Source organism: Thamnophis elegans, chromosome 15 (assembly GCF_009769535.1).
Source record: "Thamnophis elegans isolate rThaEle1 chromosome 15, rThaEle1.pri, whole genome shotgun sequence".
Classification (NCBI taxonomy): domain Eukaryota; kingdom Metazoa; phylum Chordata; class Lepidosauria; order Squamata; family Colubridae; genus Thamnophis; species Thamnophis elegans.
In genome coordinates this window covers 25427031-25447798 of record NC_045555.1, presented here as the reverse complement: position 1 = coordinate 25447798, position 20768 = coordinate 25427031, and the positions used below count along the sequence as shown (strand labels likewise).

General features: G+C 41.7%; 1 protein-coding gene across 1 annotated transcript in view; it reads left to right on the top strand.

Moving 5' to 3' along the window:
- Nucleotides 1-20768, top strand: part of LDB3 (LIM domain binding 3) — a 138618-nt gene that overhangs the window by 111344 nt on the left and 6506 nt on the right. Inside the window, exons 11-12 of the mRNA XM_032232242.1 lie at nt 11441-11548; nt 17239-17551. Coding sequence (XP_032088133.1) covers nt 11441-11548; nt 17239-17551 — 421 coding nt within the window. The remainder of the gene's footprint in view (nt 1-11440; nt 11549-17238; nt 17552-20768) is intronic.

Here is a 20768-nt window from a genome sequence, read left to right as displayed (position 1 = left end):
GGCTGGATGCCTGATCTATTCCTTCTGTAGTCCACTATAAGCTCCTTGGTCTTATTGGTGTTAAGGGCCAAATTATTGTCTCCACACCACAAAAGCAACCGGTCCACCTCATCTCAATAGGCAGACTCACCCCCACCACCTGGAGATAAGTCCCACCAGTGTGGTATCATCTGCAAATTTAGTGATAGTATTACTAGCGTGAATTGGAATGCAGTCATGCACATAAAGAATATAGAGTCTCAACACGCACCCCTGTGTTGAGCAACCACATGATGAACGTGGTTAGACCTTTCCATTCCTTCTTATCAAAAGATTTGCTGTGCATTTGCAGGACTTTGCATTTCATAGAACTTGAAAAGGAACCTTGATTGTCCCAAGGAACTGGCAGATATAAGCAGTTGCAGTCTGTACAATGGATATTCATGGCATACCATTTTATCACAAACTTTGTGGATATGCACCAGTTTTTTACTTTGGTTACTCGCCAATAGTTCTTTTTTGCAATATTAATCAGGACTCAGTTGCAATCTACTAGAGATGGAGAGTGATAAAAGGTAAAGGTTCCCCCTCACATGCATGCAAGTTGTTTCCGGCTCTAGGGGGGGCTGCTCATTTCTGTTTCTAAGCCAGCACTGTCTGAAGACATCTCCATAGCAATTTGGCCAGCATGCGAAGGCGCACAGAATGCTGTTACCTTCCCACCAAAGATGGTTCCTATTTTTCTACTTGCATTTTTTACATGCTTTCAAACTGCTAGGTTGACAGAAGTTGGGACAAGTAACGGGAGCTCACCTTGTTACATGGCACTAAGGGATTTAAATCGCTGAACTGCCGACCTTCTCATCGAGAAGCATAGCATATTAACCACTGAGCCACCACATCCTCTAGAGTGGTAGATGTATCTTATTGGACAGGAAAGCCTTTTTCTAACAGCTTTGTTGACCTTTTGAACAGGCAAGTGAAAACAGTAACTCAGAAAGAGATCTAACTACAATCAATCCATACTTAAAATTCAATATTAATATGTGCACAAAGTGAACATAAATTCTAGTCTTGTTCCTTTACATCATCTTCAATTTCATTATCAGGCATGTTTGACGCACCCAAATAAATAAGAACTTTTCCGGGAGTGGGAAGAGAGAGCACTTTATTCAATTAGAGATTTATTAATCAATGGGAAAATGTATTTTTCCCTCCAGAATATATTCTGCAGAAAATGAGTCACAAGTTCCAACTTGGTTTCAAATTAGAATGGCAAGACTTTCACTCTGAGATGTTCAGAAATTAATTACAAAACCTGGCTTTGGACCAGAAGTCATGCTGCTTGAAATGAGGAAGAGAGAGTGGTAGCTTGAGTCAGGAATTGTTAGTCAGACCAAAGAACTTGAAAAGTCTTAAATTCAGACATTTGGCACAAAATGAGCTTGGAAACATTCCCAAAATCTAAATCTGAATGGGTCCCAGGAACTCAGAGGCAATCAAAAACAGGTGCTCAGTCCACATAGAATTCTAACCTTCAAAATACTGCAGTTGAAGTCAGATTTTTTTTTATGGCATCTACTTCAGAGATATCAAAACGTGCCCCTAGTTCAGCTCTTTCCAAATCTTGGAGAATCAGGAAAGTTGGTAGCATGTTCATCTTTCCAAGTTTCTCAAAGTCTCTTGAGTTTCTCAGATTAACAGAGTTGGAAGGGACCTTGTAGATCATCTAATCCAACCCCCTGCTCAAGCAGGAGACCCTACACCATTTCTGACAAATGGCAGTCCAATCTCTTCTTGAAAGTCTCAAGTGATGAAGCTCCCATAATTTCCGAAGGCAACTTTTATTCCATGGGTTGATTGTTCTTCACTGTCAGAAAGTTCCTCCTTATTTCTAGGCTGAATCTCTCCTTGTTCAGTTTCCATCCATTATTCCTTGTCTGGCCTTCAAGTGTCTTGGAAAATAGCTTCACCCCCTCCTCTCTGTGGCAGCCCCTCAAGTATTGAAAGACTGCTATCATGTCTCCCCTCATCCTTCTCTTCACTTGACTAGCCATGCCCAGTTCCTGCAACTGTTCTTCATATGCATTAGCCTTTAATACCCTCATCATCCTGGTTACTCTTCTCTACACTTTTTCTAGACTCTCGACATCTTCTTATAGTGTGGTGACCAAAACTGGATGCAGTACTCTAGGTGTGGTCTCACTGGAGCTTTATAGAGTAGCATTAGTACCTCACTTGATCTTGATTTTTGGCTGCCGCTGCCCACTTCTGGCTCATATTTAGCTGACTGTCTACTAAGATTCCAGGATCCTTCTCACAGTCACTGCTATAAGCCTATTATTGTATCTGTGATGTTATTCTAGTTCTTGGATTCAGCAATTAACAGTGATTCCTAGTATCAAATATTCATATCAGAGACAGAAAGAGCACATCAAAATACTAGTTATGCACATAATTTAAAATAAAGAATGACTTTGTGGTACTACATAAACTTAAGTTATATGCAAAGTATCTATTCATAATCTTAAGAACGACAGGAAAAGGACTAGAGGTTGGAATTTGATTACCCAACTTACAACTTCTTTTTCTTTGAATTTTTTAAATTTTCTTTTAATATAAACATTTCATTGTTCATTAAACAGCGTGTCATCAGGGTACAATTTTTTGTGGCATAACAGTTGTTGTAACATTTCTCTTCTTAACTTACTTAACTTTATAATTCTTTATTTTCATATTTATTATCTAACCATTGATGAAATAACTCCCATATATTATAATAATCAGATTCTTCCTTTCCTTTAATTGCAAGTGTTAATTATTCATTTCTGCACATTCCAATATTTTCTTAAAGCCAATTTACAACTTCTGGTGGTCTGTTTGCTTTTAAAATCAGGTTAATACAATTAATACAATAGCACAATTGGAAGGGACCTTGGAGGTCTTCTAGTCCAACCCCCTGCCTAGGCAGGAAACCCTATACCATTTCAGACAAATGGCTATCCAACATCTTCTTAAAGACTTCCAGTGTTGGGGCATTCACAACTTCTAGAGGCAAGCTGTTCCACTGATTAATTGTTCTAACTGTCAGGAAATTTCTCCTCAGTTCTAAGTTGCTTCTCTCCTTGATTAGTTTCCACCCATTGCTTCTTGTTCTACCCTCAGGTGCCTTGGAAAATAGTTTGATTCCCTCTTCTTTGTAGCAACCTCTGAGATATTGGAACACTGCTATCATGTCTCCCCTAGTCCTTCTTTCTATTAAACTAGACATACCCAGTTCCTGCAACCGTTCTTCATATGTTTTAGTCTCCAGTCCCCTAATCATCTTTATTGCTCTTCTCTGCATTCTTTCTAGAGTCTCCACATCTTTTCTACATCATGGTGACCAAAACTGAATTCAATATTCCAAGTGTGGCCTTACCAAGGCATTATAAAGTGGTATTAATACTTCACGTGATCTTGATTCTATCCCTCTGTTTATGCAGTCTAGAACTGTGTTGGCTTTTTGGCAGCTGCTGCACACTGCTGGCTCATATTTAAGTGGTTGTCCACTAGCACTCCAAAATCCCTTTCACAGTTACTACTGTTGAGCAAGGTACCACCTATACTGTACCTGTGTATTTCATTTTTGTTGCCTAAATGTAGAACCTTACTCTCTTCACCATTGAATTCCATTTTATTAGATAGTGCCCAATGTTCAAGTTTGTCAAGAGCCTTCTGTATCTTAAGCCTATCTTCTGGAGTGTTGGCTATTCCTGCCAGCTTGGTGTCATCTGCAAATTTGATGAGTTCCCCATTTATTCCCTCATCCAAATCATTGATGAAGATGTTGAAGAGTACTGGGCCCAAAACAGAGCCTTATGGTACTCCACTGCATACTTCCCTCCATGAAGATGCAGTTCCATTGAGGACTACACGTTGAGTGAGGTTGGTTCAACAAATTATCTAGGAATTAGAAGTGTGCAAAACATCCCCCCCCCCTGCTGGCACATTACAAGAGTGGAATGGCCTATTGTCACTCAAGCAGGATCAGAAGTGATTTCTCCTGAAAGAGACAATGATGACATCCAACTCTCTCTTCTGTAAGCTTCACCCAGCATTCAGCAATAAATCTTTCTCTAAAAGCTCCCTCATGCTGGGAGCGAGGAGCAAAGAGACAATGACATGACTTGGATATGCTTTTATGGCAGATCCAAGAAGACCTACTCATAAAGAATATAGAATTGTAGGGCTGGAACAGTGGTAGGATTAAAAAAAAAACTTCTGTAATTTCAGTTCTGTGGGTGTGGCTTAGTGGGCATGGAAGGGGAACAGTGGTTGGTTGCAGGCGGTACACCCTGGTACAGGCGGGTACCGTTCTGCCTGCCTGTCTGAGCTCCTTACCTGTATTTGAGCTCTTCGGCGCTTCCGTGCACGGAGCACATGGCACCTGTGCAACGCTCCACCAAGCAGCTGTAGCGTCACAGAGGCTCGCGAAGGTGTTGCAAGAGGTAAGAATGCATGCATGTACTGCAAGCATTCATGTAGTGGACACTGGGCCCCGTTGCAACCGTACCAGTTGCAATATGATCCGGAACTCACAACTGAAGGGGAAGGATACTGTAAAATCCCCATTTCCTCTGGATCAGTTGGGACTTGGGAGGAAGAGAAAAGATGGGGGCGAGGCTAGTCAGAGGCAGTATGAACGGTTCTCTGAACTACTCAAAATTTCCACTACCGGTTCTGAGAATTGGTCAGAACAAGCTGAATACCACCTATGTGCTGGAAGCAGTGGTAGTATTCAGCCGGTTCAGATCGGTTCGGCAAACCGGTAGTGGTTCGCTCACCTGCCTATGTCATCCTATTTAGCCACATTTTCTAAACTACGTGTGTGTTTGCAAGCCACACATGCTAGCAAAGCACATGTGTGGAGGGTGTGCGTGCTCACAGTTTTGATGTGCAGTGAACCGGTGGTAAAATTATGTGAAACCCACCTCTGGCTGGAAGGGACCTCAGCGGTCTTCTAGTTCAGGAAGAAAGCTAGCTAGTGCAGCTTCACATAACTCAACCCTCCGTTAAGTCTAGATCTAGGTCTCATTCCCCGGTCTATACTTGGTGACCATCTATTTTGATGGCAGCCTTCTCTCAGGCTCGTTGCTTCCCAAACATGGTAACTTTAGCCCTCCCATGTCTAGACCATGTTTGTACTCGTACTGATATATATTACCATCTCTGGAGCAGTGCCATTTAAGCTACTCCCTTTGATTGAACCTTTTTGGGAAATTAGAAAGATTGCACAATAGTCCTTCATAAATAATACTAGTGTGGCTTTATTGTTCCCAAGGAGATATAAAACGGCGCACCGGGAGAAATTAATTCACTTGTTAGCTGCAGCTTTTAAAAATCAGTGTTATTTATAAAAGAATGGGAAACCACATCAGTTCAAAAATTTAATGCAAAAGCAAAGTAGCTTAGAGTATTGTTTTACACACACACACACACACACACAAAATTATTTATTAAGGAATTTTTTAAAAAAGTAAAAACCATAAGAGGAAATAATGTTAACAAAGAAGAATAAAAAATAGGGCAAAAAAAAATAGAAATAGGAAAAAAGGAGAGAAATCATAAAGAACTGCTGTTCATTTATATTTTGCTGTCTAAAGTCACAATGTTTCATAAATGATCTTTTCTAATCTTCAAACACCATAATTCACAAGTTTGTTTTCTGTTTTTCTTTTCCAGCAAAAAGTCTGTAAGGTGTTTCCACTCACTTAAAAATGTAGTTGTTAATCTTTCTCTAATCAAACAGGTTAATTTGCTATTTCTGCTAGCTCTGTCATCTTCACCAGCCATTCTTCCATTGTGGATACTCCAGGACCCCATTTAGCCTTTACTAAATGAAAAAGTTTTTCAACAGAAAAACTGCCATTATAGTGCTTTGGTCTATCTATCCAAATGCATGCCAGCTGAAAATGTTGTATTGGGATATTTAATGTTTTTCATCTCTCCTAAAGTTTATAATTTCATTGATACAAGTTATTCTCCAAATTATGTTTTTTTCCTTGTGTATTTTTTAATTTTGATGTTGTTGTTCTTATGTTCTTTCTGATGTTGTGTCGATGACTTTGTAAATAGCTGTTTGACTTTAACATTTTTAAATATGAATTCTCCTTCTAACCTACAAGCACAGAGCTGATCTCATATTTTGAGTTATAAAAAGTTTTGTGAAACTACTTAAGAGCATCGCAAGGAAACACAGATTTGGTCTGGAGACTTCCTGCTGTCTCATATCCATCCTACATCTAACGGTTAAGTTGCAGCTCTTAATTCCTTATCAGCTGTTCAGCCATGGTTACAATCATGAAAATGTTATTATTATTTTTTTATTATAACCTAAAATGAGCTTTTCTATCCCTTCTTCTTCTCCTTCAACACAGCCACGAGAATTTGGAATAATTCCTTTCCTGTATTTTATCTGCAATTTATTTCTATACCCACCCAGAGATGGCTATAAGATGGGTGACTATATAAATGTCATGAATGAATGACTGAATGAATGAAGGAATGAATTTGAATCATGGAAGGCAACAAAGGGCCATTGTCTTAATTGTAGTTATGTCTGTCATCTGTCATGTTTATGGATTACAAAGCTGTGTGGTTTAATTATTTATTAATCAGATTTTGTAGCCTCAACATGTTGCTCTCAAGAGTTTTTGGCAAGCCCAGAGCTAAGAACCCTGTTCTTAGGACAACAGTGTGTGATGTGCAGCAGCTGCCAAAAAAGCCAACACAGTTCTAGGTTGCATAAACAGAGGGATAGAATCAAGATCACGTGAAGTATTAATACCACTTTATAATACCTTAGTAAGGCCACACCTGGAATACTGCATTCAGTTTTGGTCACCACAGTGTAGAAAATATGTGGAGACTCTAGAAAGAGTGCAGAGAAGAGCAACCAAGATGATTAGGGGACTGGAGGCTAAAATATATGAAGAACAGTTGCAAGAACTAGTTTGATGAAAAGAAGGACTAGGGAAGACATGATAGCAGTATCTCAGGGGTTGCCACAAAGAAGAAGGAGTCAAACTATTCTCCAAAACATCTGAGGGTAGAACAAGAAGCAATGGGTGGAAACTAATCAAGGAGAGAAGCAACTTAGAACTGAGGAGAAATTTCCTGACAGTTAGAACAATTAATCAGTGGAACAACTTGCCTCCAGAAGTTGTAAATGCTCCAACGCTAGAAGTTTTTAAGATGTTGCATAATCATTTGTCTGAAGTGGTGCAGGGCTTCCTACCTAAGCAGGGACTGGACTAGAAGATCTCCAAGGTCCCTTCTGATTCTGTTATTCTGTTCTATCCTTTAAGAACGTACAGGTAGTCCTCCTCTTAGCAACTATTCATTTAGCTACTGTTGGAAATGACAATGGCACTGAAAAAAGAGACTTGTGAGACTACTCGCATTTATGACTGTTTCAGCATCCCTACAGTCACCTGATTAAATTTGGGGTGCTTGGCAAGTGACACATATTTAGAAGAGTTGCAGCATCCTGGGAGTGTGGGATCACCTTTGTTGATCTTCCCAGTAGTTTCTAACAAGCAAAGTCACATGGCAAGTGGCTTTAAAAGGTTGTAAAATCTGGTGCGAGCCACTGAACAACCATCTTGCTTAGCCATGAAAATGACGATCCCCATTGTTGTAAGCCGAGGACTAGGAGAGGGATCTTGGAGTTTTAATGACGACCATATAAACATGAGCCAACAGTGTGTGACAGCAGTAAAATAAAAAGCCAATGCAATCCTAGGTTGCATTAACAGATGGATAGAATCACGGTCACCTGAAGTAATAGCACCACTTTATAAAGCCTTAGTAAGACCCCGCTTGGAATAGTGCATCCAGTTTTGGTTATCCAATACAAAAAAAAAAAGATGTTGACAAAAGAGTTCAGAGAAGAGCAGCAAAGGTGATTAGGAGGTATAAGCATTGCAGGAACTGAGTATTTCTAGCCTAGTGAAAAGAAGGACCAGGGGTGACATGATAGCAGTCTTCCAATACTTCAAGGGCTGCCACAAAGAAGAAGGAGCCAACTTATTTATCGAAGCACCAGCAGGCAAGACAAGAAACAAAGGATGGAAACTCATCAAGGAGAGAAGCAACCTAGAACTAAGGAGAAACTTCTTAACAGTGAGAACAATTAACCAGTGGAACAGCTTGCCTTCAGAAGTTGTGGGTGCTTCATCACTGGAGGTCTTTAAGAAGAGACTGGACAATTACTTGTCTGAAATAGTCTCCTGCTTGAACTAGATGACATCCAAGATCCTTTCTAATTCTTTTACTAACTCTATGTTTTATGGAGCACGTTACATGTCCCATGGTGTAATAAAAATAATGGATTTCAGCTCTTCTGTGCATCTTCCCCTCTTCACAAATTTTGTTTTTCATTGGGAATGCTATGTCTCCATTGCACTGATTTTATTTTTCTGCATTTAAAAAAAACTGTCTTTTTTTTTTTAGCTTCCACCATCAAGCTTCGACTTCCATCTCTTACCAGTCCCAAAAGAGGTATCCGACTCAAAGCTTCTTGCTTTTCATTTGACAGCTGATCATTAGTACAGCATTAATGCACTCCTTATCTGCAGCGGCTTCGTTTCTCTGACAGCTAATAGTTTCCAAACTTAATTCTTGCTTGCCCTGCAGACACGTCGCCTGGCTTATGTAGTCTTTCCAAGCTGACCTGGCAAACCACCGTCAGCTCCTTCCAAAACTTTCATTTTTCTCCCATGGAAATTTAGACGGATCTCTTTTTACAGCTTGGCTCAGATCTTTTATTAATGAAGGACTATGCTTGTTTTCTCTTTTTCAGGAGCCCCAGCTTTTTCACTGTGAGAAATTCTAATCTGCCCTTCCTGCTTTAGTTCAGCTCCTCGAAGTTCTTGTTCCCTTTCTTGCAAAGACTGCATTGAAGGTGTTTGCCTTTCATATTAATTCGGCTGGTATCAAATGAGATTTCCTTTAGATTGTCCTCCCCTAGAATAACAGCATATTGTGTTTTTTAAAGTATTTTTATTATATAGTTTTCTTTATTTTACATCACAGTTTCAGCTTTGCAACTGCGATATACTGGTTATATCCACAGTTTTTTACATTATACATACTATTATGTCTCCTAGTATACAGTATCATGTTCATAACTATTATTTCCATAATTCTAACAAAAATCTCTATATAATTATTTCTAGATATTTTATTCCACATTTTACATTTTTATAACATCTTACCATAATATTATTTACAACAAATATTCTTCTGTCTATCATTATATTTATACTTATTTCTAATTTCTAATTGGTTAATTGTCTTTCATTGTTGATTTTCTAATCTTTGCATCTGCTATCTAACCAATTATACCATGCATCCCAAATTAAATAATATTCTGTTTCTCCTTTGTCTTTAATTTCCATTGTCAACCTATCCATCTCAGCGCAATTTAATATTTTCTTTATTACCACTTCCTCTATTTTCTTTATCACTATTTCCATTTTTCCAATTTTGAGCATATACAATTCTAGTTGCTGCTATTACATGTAGCATTAAGTATTGAGTTTAACAACATATTTAACAACAATAACAGCATATTGTGAAGCAATTTATTATTTCTCTATACATACATACATACATACATACATACATATAATGAAAGGGCCCTTTCCTGGCAGCTAGACAGGAAACAAATAATACATAAATATATTCATCTGTCTTTAGTGTAGTACTTATGGCTAGAATCTGATTCTCTTTGATATCATTATAATGGATCTATATAATACAACTTTAGACAAACACTAGCCTTTCTTTTGTTTTTAGAAAATGTTTGCAACTCGGAGACATATAGGAAATGAATCCCATTTAAAGTCCAAGGATATCTTTTATATCAGTAGAGATAGTCCTCTACTTACAACCATTCATTTAGTGACCACTCAAAAATGACACTGAAAAAAGTGACTTATGACCATTTTTCACACTTATAACTGCTGCAGTAGCCCAATGGTCACATAATCAAAATCCAGATCCGTATTTATGATGATTGCCATGTCCCAGGGTCACGTGATCATCTTTTGCAACCTTCTGATAAGTAAAATCGATGTTGCTGAAGGGCTGATTCATTTAACAGCAGGTTACTAACTTAACAACTGCAGTGGTTCACTTAACAACTGCGGCAAGAAAGGTTGTAAAATGGGGCAAAACTCACTTAACAAAACTCACTGTCTCGCTTAGCAACTAAAACTTTGGACTCAGCTGTGGTCATGTCAAGGACTACCTATAATTCCACTTTATACTTCTTGTAAGGATGCAAAAGTTTTTGGATCAGCTTTTCCTTGGATTTACTGATTTTAAATCTGCAATAACCTAAAATGATATGGTTAGAGCTTTCCTTGCAAGAAAGAGAAAATGATTCCCCAAAGATATCAGGTAGCACACCTCTAACATTTTGTAGGAGAAACAAACTCTCAGTCTATGCTCAGAAGTAGGAAAACACTAGGATCTTCAACCTTGGTAAAAGCAGGGACATCAGCCCTCCAACAAGAAGCTGGAGCAGTTTGAAATGCTGCTAGATCTTGAACGTCTATGGAGATTCTCAGTCAACCAGGTCATGGTTGTCCCAAAGGTGATTTTTTTTTCCCCAGAGGCAACTGGACTTTCTGGTTTTTCTTTGAAGACATTTTGTTTCTCATCCAAGAAGCTTCTTGGATGAGAAGCAAAACATCTTCAAAGAAAAAAACCAGAAAGTCCAGTTGCCTCTTGAAAAAAGCACCTTTGGGATAGATCTAGAACGTTTTGCCTCCACTGGTTGTTCTGTTGAAGGACATTTTTAGAAGATTCGTCTTGGTGATCAACCATATCGCCCTATCCCATGCGTGCCAGATGTCTTTCCATTTGAATCAAGGCCAGGATAAAACAACCAGGGTTGTCTTCTCTGGTATCTTCAACATCTCGCCATCTTAACCAAATAACCATGGAGCTGGCTTTCAGATGTACATGCTACGAATGTGCTAACAGTGTCCTAAGCATTTGAGTCCTCCTTTTATGAAAGGTTTCTCTCTTCTTTCTGATATAAATATGGAAAGTGTGTATTAACTGTGTGAGGCTTCTAGGTGGCAGCATCTCCATGCTTTCTTCTGGAGCTTCCAAGGAAGAGTTGTCACCTTGTAGGGGACCGTCATTCTCCAGCTGTTTGTTCTGCCTTCTGACAAATGTATGATCTGCTTTGTTTTTAGAGGCCAAGGCTACACTTCAGCCCCAGCTTCCCATGGCCCAGCTCCCTATGGCCCAGCTCCCCATGGACCAGCTCCCTATGGCCCAGCTCCCCATGGACCAGCTCCTCATGGACCGGCTCCCCATGGACCAGCTCCCCATGGACCAGCTCCCTATGGCCCAGCTCCCCATGGCCCAGCTCCTCATGGACCGGCTCCCCATGGACCAGCTCCCCATGGACCAGCTCCTTATGCATGCTACAGTGAAGCCCCAGCGCCTGCTCCGAAACCAAGAGTTGTGACCACTGCAAGCATAAAGCCCTCGGTCTATCAGCCAGGTAAGGGGATTTTGAAGGTATCCTTGACTCCATTCAGTAATGTTCATTAACAACAACAAAAACTTTAGGGAGAAGAAAGCACAGGTAGTACTTGCTTAACAGTGACTTCTGAACAGTCTTCGAATTTACAACCATTGCAGCATCTCCCTGTCATGCAATCATTGGCAACCATTGCTCAGTTATGATGCTCGGAGCATCTGCCGCCTTCCCAGCCAGCTTCTGACAAGCAAAGTCAATTGGAAAGCCATCAGGAAGTCGCAAGTCAGCATCATGTGATCTCTCGCTAAGTAACAACAAGACTCACTTAAGAACCATGACAAATGGGCAGAGGTGGGCTTCAAAAATTGCAGCAATGGGTTCTCTGCCTGGTTGCTGGGTGGGCGTGGCCCTGGTGGGTGTGGCCTAGTCAGCCTCCTGCACCATGGGGGCAGGGCAGCATTTTTCACCCTCCCCAGGCTCCGGAGGCTTTCAGCGAGCCTCCAGGAGAGCAGAAACTGCTTCTCCCAGGGTCCTCTCGAGGCCCCTTTCCCCCTCCCCAAGCCTCTGCACAGGCCCTGCACTTACCTGACATGATGAACGGGCCATGTGGAGACTCCTGGGAGGGATAGGGTGGGCAGGGCCAGCCAGGAATGAGATTTGGGGGTTTCATTGAACCACGAGAATGTTTGCTAGAGGATCACCCAAACCCCAGCAGCCCACCCCTGCAAATGGGTCATAAAATTGGGTGCGGTCATATGGTGACTCACTTAACAACTGGGCTACTTAGCAATGAATTTTCCAGTACTTATTGTAGTTGTAAATCCAGGTCTATCTGTAGTTAATTTTTCCCCCTCTGGTTGAATGGATGGTGGATCTTTTCATTGTTTTTTGAATAAACCACAGAAAGGGTATTTTTAGATATACTTTTATGCATATGATAAAGTTAACGTTTCCTTGGAGTTAAGATCCACTTCTGATAACTTTGTGAACGTGCTTGTAGTTTCCATGGGAACAATGCAGGAATTTTTGCCATTGCCTTCATCTAGAAAATCTTTTTAACATCCCAGTCAGGCACACATATCTCATTTTTTCTGGTGGTAGCATGCTAGCTTTTTCTTCAGTTAGCCAAGATCAACTTCCACCTGATTTATCACTGAAATTCAGCTGGGGTACCAAGCAGAAAAAGATTCTGGAATTGGGTGCAACCTTGTTCTGGAACAGGGGTGTCAAACTCGATTTCATTGAGGGATGCATCAAGGTTGTGTTTGACCTTGGGAAGCTGGGGTGGGCGTGGCTGGGGTGGGCGTAGCTAGCTCTACATCAGTGGTTCCCAAACTTGGCAACTTTAAGACTTGTGACTTCAACTCCCAGAATTCTCCAGCCAGCAGAAGTTGCCAAGTTTGGGAACCACTGCTCTACATCATTCGTGTTACGGGCGTCTGTGGTGGCCCGCAACCCTCCGCCAGCGAAAACGGAGTTCCGAAAGGCTGTCTGCGGCCCCTCCATTTTTGCTGGCAGAGGTACTGAGGGCCAGTTCTTTGCTGTTGCCCTGCGGGCCACATCTAAGCACCCCATGCACCAGATCTGGCCTCTGGGCCTTGAGTTTGAAACCCCTGTCCTATACAATTCTACCTCAAACCAAGCTCTGCTTTAACTGGCAGAGGGCTGCAGGAGGCCATCGCAGGCAAAAAAGGAACCCATTGGGAGCCCATTTTCCTGGCAGAGGCACCACAGGATGGTCTTTCGCTGTTTCCAGGGCAGCCCTCCGGGCCAGATCTGAACACCCTGCTCTGGAATGAGGGAAAATGTGACAAGCACACAATTCTGTTTGCCAGCATTTCCTGGCCACCACAGAAGGACTCTTCACCTCTGAAGATCATAGGGCTTTATAAAACTATAGCCACAGGCATTCGTTTATTTCTCATTAATCTATCCAGCTGCCTTGATGTATAAACACAGTTAGGAAAATTCTGCATTCCGCTGTTGACGTAAGGACGCTGCTTAGCAGTTGCTGAAAACAACTTCAACATCCTCCTTTTGCTAGAGATGAACTTCAGCAACCAGAAGTATAGTCCTTGTTCGCAGGGTGCCAGTTCCCCAAAATTGTCAGCAGATGGCATGACATTCTAGGTTTCACCCGCATGATCACCTCTGCATCTTGAGAATATGTTCCTTCTGCTCCTAGCAATTCAGATGTCTACAGGCATCTGTGTGGTACATTCCTTTCATTAGGGTAGCATCGACAGTTCAGTGGTTCGAATCCCTAGCGCTGTGTAAAGGAGTGAGCTCCTGTTACTTGTCCCAGCTTCTGCCAACATAGCAGTTCAAAAGCATGTAAAAATGCAAGTAGAAATATAGGAACCACCTTTGGTGGGAAGTAACAGTGTTCTATGTGCCTTTGGCGTTTAGCACATATGTGCGAGGGGAATCTTTACTTTTATCTTTTGTACTCCACTATTTTTTCCCACTACGTATCAGGGGTTTTTTTCCTGAAAAAAATAAAATAAAATTTGTTAAAGAACAGTTGTGATTGCTTGTGCTAAGAAAATGATACCAAAGTAATTTGAACATTTAAGTCAGCATTCTGATTAAGCGACAAGATATTTGCCTTCAAAAGTTTGAGTGACTTAATATCATAAAGACATCAGGAGCTTGGGAGCAAAGAAAGGCCTCCGCTGATAGATTTTTAAGATTTTTTTAAAAAATATATTTGTATGAAGGAATGAGGCCTTGGGCGAAGGTGGGAATGGAATGAACCAATGGAGCTGGTATGAAGGAATGAAACAAAGCTAAACAGGAAATTAAAATAAAGCTTTCTTTTAAACATGGAACAGAAGGAGGAATAGAAAAAGACAATGTTCCGAAATTTATAACTGAAAGCTATAACATGCAGTCCAGGATTAATTTGCAAACTCTCTGTCTTTTGAAGCTGATGAAAGTCTTGAAAATTAAGCCTGAAAAACATCTTAGAAGATTTTCAAGTTTAGCTTCCTGAGTACTGAATTTGCCATGCAATCTCTACTTCATGCCACCGGGGAAAGGAAGCCACCGAATTCTGGGACCTACAAAATTAGACACTTTCATAAAACATGGGTGCCCTTCAGGTGTGGGTTGCTGTGGGAATTACTGCCAGTTTGGTGCACAATTTTTTTGTGTGCGACCACCCTCGCTTTGCATGCACACACACCAGGTGCGCGCTCTGCATGCGTGCACATTTGTACCTAAAAAGGTCTGTGCATGTGCACAAAGTTAGAAAAGGAAAAAAAGTACATTTTTGCAATGAAGATTGTTCTGAGCATGCGCAGAACCGAAATTCAAGATGGCACCGCTGGGGATAGAATCGGTTTGGGCGTGTGTCTGGCCAATTACTACCTACTCGGCCAAACCAGTCCCAACTGGTAGGAAACACCCTCTGGTCCCCTTAACCACCAGTCAAATGGAGCCACCATGTTCACGGGCTATGTTATATCCAACTTCCTGCTAATAACAGAATGCCAGAGGTGGCATTCAGCAGGTTCTGACCAGTTCTGGAGGAGCGGTAGCGGAAATTATGAGTAGTTCGGAGAACCGGTAAATACCACCTATGGCTGGCCTCGCCCCCATCTATTCTCTGCCTCCTGAGCCCCAGCTGATCAGGAGGAAATGGGGATTTTACAGTATCCTTCCCATGCCACGCCCACCAAGCCACGCCCACAGAACCAATAGTAAAAATTATGAATCCCACTACTGGTTCCAGGCCAGAGTCTAATTATCTGTTGTCTCCGTTGTGGTTCTCCCCCCTGTACCTTGAAATTATTTCTTTTGCCCATTACATTAGGGCATCTTTTTTGGATACAGGTAGTCCTTCATTTACGACCACAACTGAGCTCAACATTTTTGCTGCTAAGTGAGACATTTGTTAAGTGGGGTTTTCCCCATTTATGACCTTTCTTGCCACAGTTGTTAAGTGAATCTGGCTTCCCCATTGATTATGCTTGTTGGGAGGTCGCAAAAGGTGATCACCTAACCCTGGGACACTGCAACCGTCATAAATATGAATTGGTGGCCAAGCATCTGAATAGGATCACATGACCGTAGGGATGCTGCAGTGATCTTAAGTATGAAAACTGGTCCCAAGTCACTTTTTTCAGTGCCATTCAGTGGCGGGTTCCAGATCCCGTTGCAGTCGGTACGGTGCAATGGGGCCGAGCATCCACCACATGAACACATGCAGTGCACGCAGGAGTACTTCCAGTCCGCGATGCTCTGTGACACCTCTGCAATGCTCCAGCTGCTTGGCAGAGCATTGTGCAGGCACCGTATGCTCCATGCACATGCACGGAAGCCCCGAAAACCTCAAATACCGATAAGGAGCACGGGCAGGTGGGTGGGCCCTCTGGAACACTGTACCGGAACGATACCTGATCTTCCAGCAGGCACCGGTACACCCGTACCAGGATGTACTGGTTGTAACTCACCACCGGTACCGTTGTTGCTTCAAAGAGTCACTAAACAAACTGTTGTAAGTTGAGGACTGCATTCTCTCAGGGTAAACAAAAGTGCAACGTTAAACACTGAAATTAGTGGAAATTAGTGGCAAAAATAGAGTGAAAGATGTGCAAACTAGAAGTGAACAACAACAACAATGAAGGGAGCCACGGAAGGAAAGGATTGCTAATATTATGCAATTGTTGATGGTTATTTTATCCTGGACTGCAGAGCTGAGATAGATAACCTGCTTGAAGAAGCAAAAAGACAATTTAATAAAGATTCTTGCAATTTATTTGTCTCTAAAGACAGAGGATTATCCATCATCTGAGGTCTGCTGCAGCATCGGATTTTGAAAGCAGACTAAGCATTACGTTAAGATTATCTGAGACTGCTCTGGTAGGAAGGACAACATCCTGATAAATGATGTATGTAGACACTCTCTCTTGGAGTACTCATCTCAAATGATCTAAGCCCCAGAGCTCACTGAAATAGCATTGCCAAAAAGGCATTAAGAGTTGTTAACCTAATTTTGCGAAGCTTCTTCTCTGATAATATTGTACTGCTAACTAGGGCATTCAAAACCTTTGCCAGACCAATTTTCAAATACAGCTTGTCTGCCTGGAATCCACACTGTATATTGGATAATAATACAATTGAGAGAGTCCAGAGGTTTTTTGATGAGAAGAATCCTCTACTCCTCTGCTCACAATAGAATCCCTTATGCCACCAAACTTGAAATTTTGGGCTTAGATAACTTAGAACTATGTCGCCTACAGTGTGACCTACGCATAGTACACAAAATTGTCTGCTACAACGTCCTATCTGTTAATGATGACTTCAGCTTCAAGTGCAATAATACACAGGCAAACAATCAATACAAACTCAAGGTGAGCCACTCCAAACTCAATTGTAGAAAATACAACTACAGCAACAGAGTGGTCGATGTCTGGAATGCTCTACCTGACTCGTTACATCCCCAAACCCCCATAACTTTAACCTTAGACTGTCTACCATGGACCTCACCCCATTCTTAAGAGGTCTGTAAGGGGTCATGCATGAGCGGACCATCGTGCCTACTGTCCCTGTCCGACTGTCCCCATTTATTCGTACCCATTTCCTGTGTTCATGTCCATGTTTATACTTATACGTGTTATCCGTACATGTTTGACAAACTAAATAAAATAAATAAATATCATGGTTTGCAGGAACAGGATTATTAAATGCAAATTTCTCATTTACAGCAGCTCCAGCACCTGCCCCACCATCGGTGTCCACACATACCTATATTCCAAGCCAAGCTGAGCCTTCAAGTCGTCCTCCCTGGGTGACAGATGACTCCTTCTCCCAAAAGTTTGCTCCTGGGAAAAGTACAACCACTGTCACAAAGCACATTCTGCCCAAGGGTGCTCCGGTGCCTCCATCTTCTGCAGCACCTCCCCCAATTCCTGCATCCATCCAGGCTCCTGCTATCGCACGGGGGACAATCCAAAGAGCAGAACGCTTCCCCGCCAGTAGCCGAACTCCACTTTGTGGACATTGTAACAGCATCATCAGGTATGTCTATTGCATCCTTCCATGGAAAGAAATCCTAGTGGAGTCTAGTTACACTTATGGCAGAGACTAAAGATGGTGGGCCATCTGAAGGAGAAAAGCAGGCAGAGCTGGGAGGGTGGAATTAAGTGCATCATCAGTTTAGAGGTCCTTGTGTTGCCATAAGAGATCCAAGTCCAGTTTCTGTTGTAGTCTGCTGGTGGCCTGCAGAGCTGACAGCAGAGTCAAACAGTGAAGAGGTTGGAGAAAAACATGGAGTCTGGGGAAGGCTCGGATGCGGGCTCTGTGTTGGAGGCAGAGAGGGGACCAGGGCCATCTGGGAATTATGTGCTGCTTCCGGAGCCTCCAGAGTCAGACATCAGTAAGGCAGAGGAACAGGGGGAGCCTGTTCCAAATGCGCTCATGCGCAGAGCTGCCAGAAGGCAAGAGCAGTTAAGGCAAAAGGGACAACTTGGGAGTAAGACTTGGAGATGATTGGCCCCTCCCATAAGACATAAAGGAGGAGCAAAGGCATGTGAGTCTTTGCAGGAAGCAACTTTGTTCGTTCTGGTCGTTTAAAATTCTGAAGCTCTGTTTTGACTCTGTCCTTCTGCGGCCTTGCAAAGCTAATTGCCAATTAGGTCTTTGGCAGCGTTTCAAGGGAGATAAAGGTGGGTGCTTATCAGCCTTATCCCAAAAGACTTTGGCAGACTTCTGCCGGACTCTTTACAAACTATTTGTGGCTCATTATGGGCTGTGAATGAACATAATCACAGCCGTTGAAATAAAAAGAGGGTTTTGGGGACTAAGCATGTGCTTTTTACTGTCTCAGGAAGCTTAGGTCATAACAATTTCCTTGAATTCCATTGGCACCATTAGTTGTCTTGCGTATAGGCTTGAGCAATAAATCTTTCTGCACTGCATCTTAACCTATGACCCTGATTTTTTTTTCACCTGACATTAGCTTCCCAAAAGAAAATCTTGCCTGTTGTGTCTATCTTCACCATTCAGCCCTTGGAAAGCAGAAATTCCATTCAGATCAAATCCAAATTCATATAGATACTGAAAATGGCTAACACGTTTTTTTTCCAAATCTGATCGCTCCTAAGATGCTGACCTACAAATTCCATTATTTCCAACCAGTAGGGCTAATGACATGCAACACAGCTGATGGGATCCAGTTTGGAGAAACAGAAATCATATAGCGATTGAAATAAAGGGGAGAAAAGTAAGGAAAAATGAAAAAATCTATATGACATCAAAATAAAGTTAATTCAGTTGTTAAAACTTATTAAATCTAGACCATATAAACACATGTGGCTCCATCTTCTCAATTCTGATGATCGACTAAACTCCATCCTAATTGTTAGCATCTGGTTTTTCTTCCCCTATCCTTTTCTCTCTTCTCTCTTCTCCTTTCCTCCTATCCTATCCTCTCTTTTATTTTATTTTCTTCTCCTCTCTTCTCCTATCCTATTCTCTCTTTTCTTTTCTTCTCCTTTCTTCTCCTATCCTATCCTATTCTCTCTTCTCTTATTCTGTCCTATTCTCTTTTTTCTCCTATCCTCTCTTCTCTTCTCCTATCCTATTCTCTCTTCTTTTATCCTATCCTATCCTCTCTTCTCTTTTCCTATCCTATCCTATCGTATTCTCTATTCTCTTATCCTATCCTATTCTCTCTTCTTCTCTTATCCTATCCTGTCCTATCCTATCCTGTCCTATCCTATCCTCTCTTATCCTATCCTATTCCCTCTTCTTCTCTTATCCTATCCTATTCTCTCTTCTCTTCTTCCCTCCCCTTCCCTCTTCCTCCTCTCCTCTCCCTCCTCTCTTCCACTCTCTTCCCTTCTCTTCCCCTCTCTTCTTTTCCTCTTCTCCTCTCCTCTCTCTTCTTCTCTTCCTTGTCTCGTCTCCTTTCCCTTGACAGAGACTTAAAACCAAGATTTTTCTTCCAGATTCCCTTCTCATAGAATTCCTTTTAGCAAGATTTGTTGAGAAGAAATGGGTGGAATTCCAAGAATTTCAGCCACTGAACTATTTCCTGTTTGCAACCAATATATCCCCATATGTATCAAGGAAAATACTTTCTAAATCTCTTCCTAACAGCCTCCTGAGATGGGGAGGAGGTGGGTGTTTTCATCACCTCCTGGCTGTCTGCAGAACCATCTCCTGGATCAAGGCATCAGTCTGGGAACCAACCATCACAGGAACTTCTTGTACCTTGGCTGCCTATGTGCCATTTGGAGAAGCATGTCACAGTTTGCATCCAAAACAAAAGGAAGTTTCAGAACAGATCAGATGATACCTCTGGGTATCCCAGCAGTGGGTTTCACATTTTGCTATCACCAGTTCGCTGGGCATGCACCCGGCCTTATACACATGTGGTTTGCTCTCTCACGGATCTTCCGTACATGCACCCAGCCTAAAAAAATGTGCCTAAATAGGACAGTGATTTCCACTACCAGTTTGAGCAAACCAGTCCGGACCGGCTGAATATCACCTCTGGATACTCCTTAATGCAGCCATGTTTCCTGCAATCACACATTTTGCAGCATAGTTGCAACACAATGCCCAAAACAGACGTGTTTGATTCTGGACAAAGTATAAAGGTCCCTATAGGAGTGTCTGCTTTTTCTCCACACTTTGAGACTGGTAAATATTCAAAGATATCTGTCTGCTTAAGTCCTAATGGAATCAATGACTCGTTAAAATATATGTTGGGAAGGACTTTTGCCTCTTCGTGGTGTAATTTCTCCTGAGTTGGTTAGCCTGATAGATGGTCAGCCTCTTTAATGGAGCTTGGATCTAACTTTTATACACAAGAACTCAAGGTCAGCACATCAGTGTGTCGATAGCCCTCGATTGCTAATTTAAAAGGTATCTTTTCTCTTTCAAGAAACCATGGTTCATGATAGTGCTTTTCCCTGAACCAAGACTTATGTGACATTTTAGAGGAGCGAATCCATCAGAAGCATGTATGGATTAGACACCTGTTTCCGAAGGCATGAAATCTGTAAATGGGTATAAAGGGAACAATTGTAAATGGGGACAGCTATACTAAAATAGAGACAACATATCTATGTATAGGTGTAAAATAAACCCAGTGGGTATTTCCAGAGATGGCCTTTCTTATGCAGTGACTCCACCTTATTAATTTTATAAAGGAATTATTTGATATTATCTCCTTTTATACTATAGGGATGCAGTGGCTCAGAAGCTGAGCTTCTCAGTCAGAAAGGTT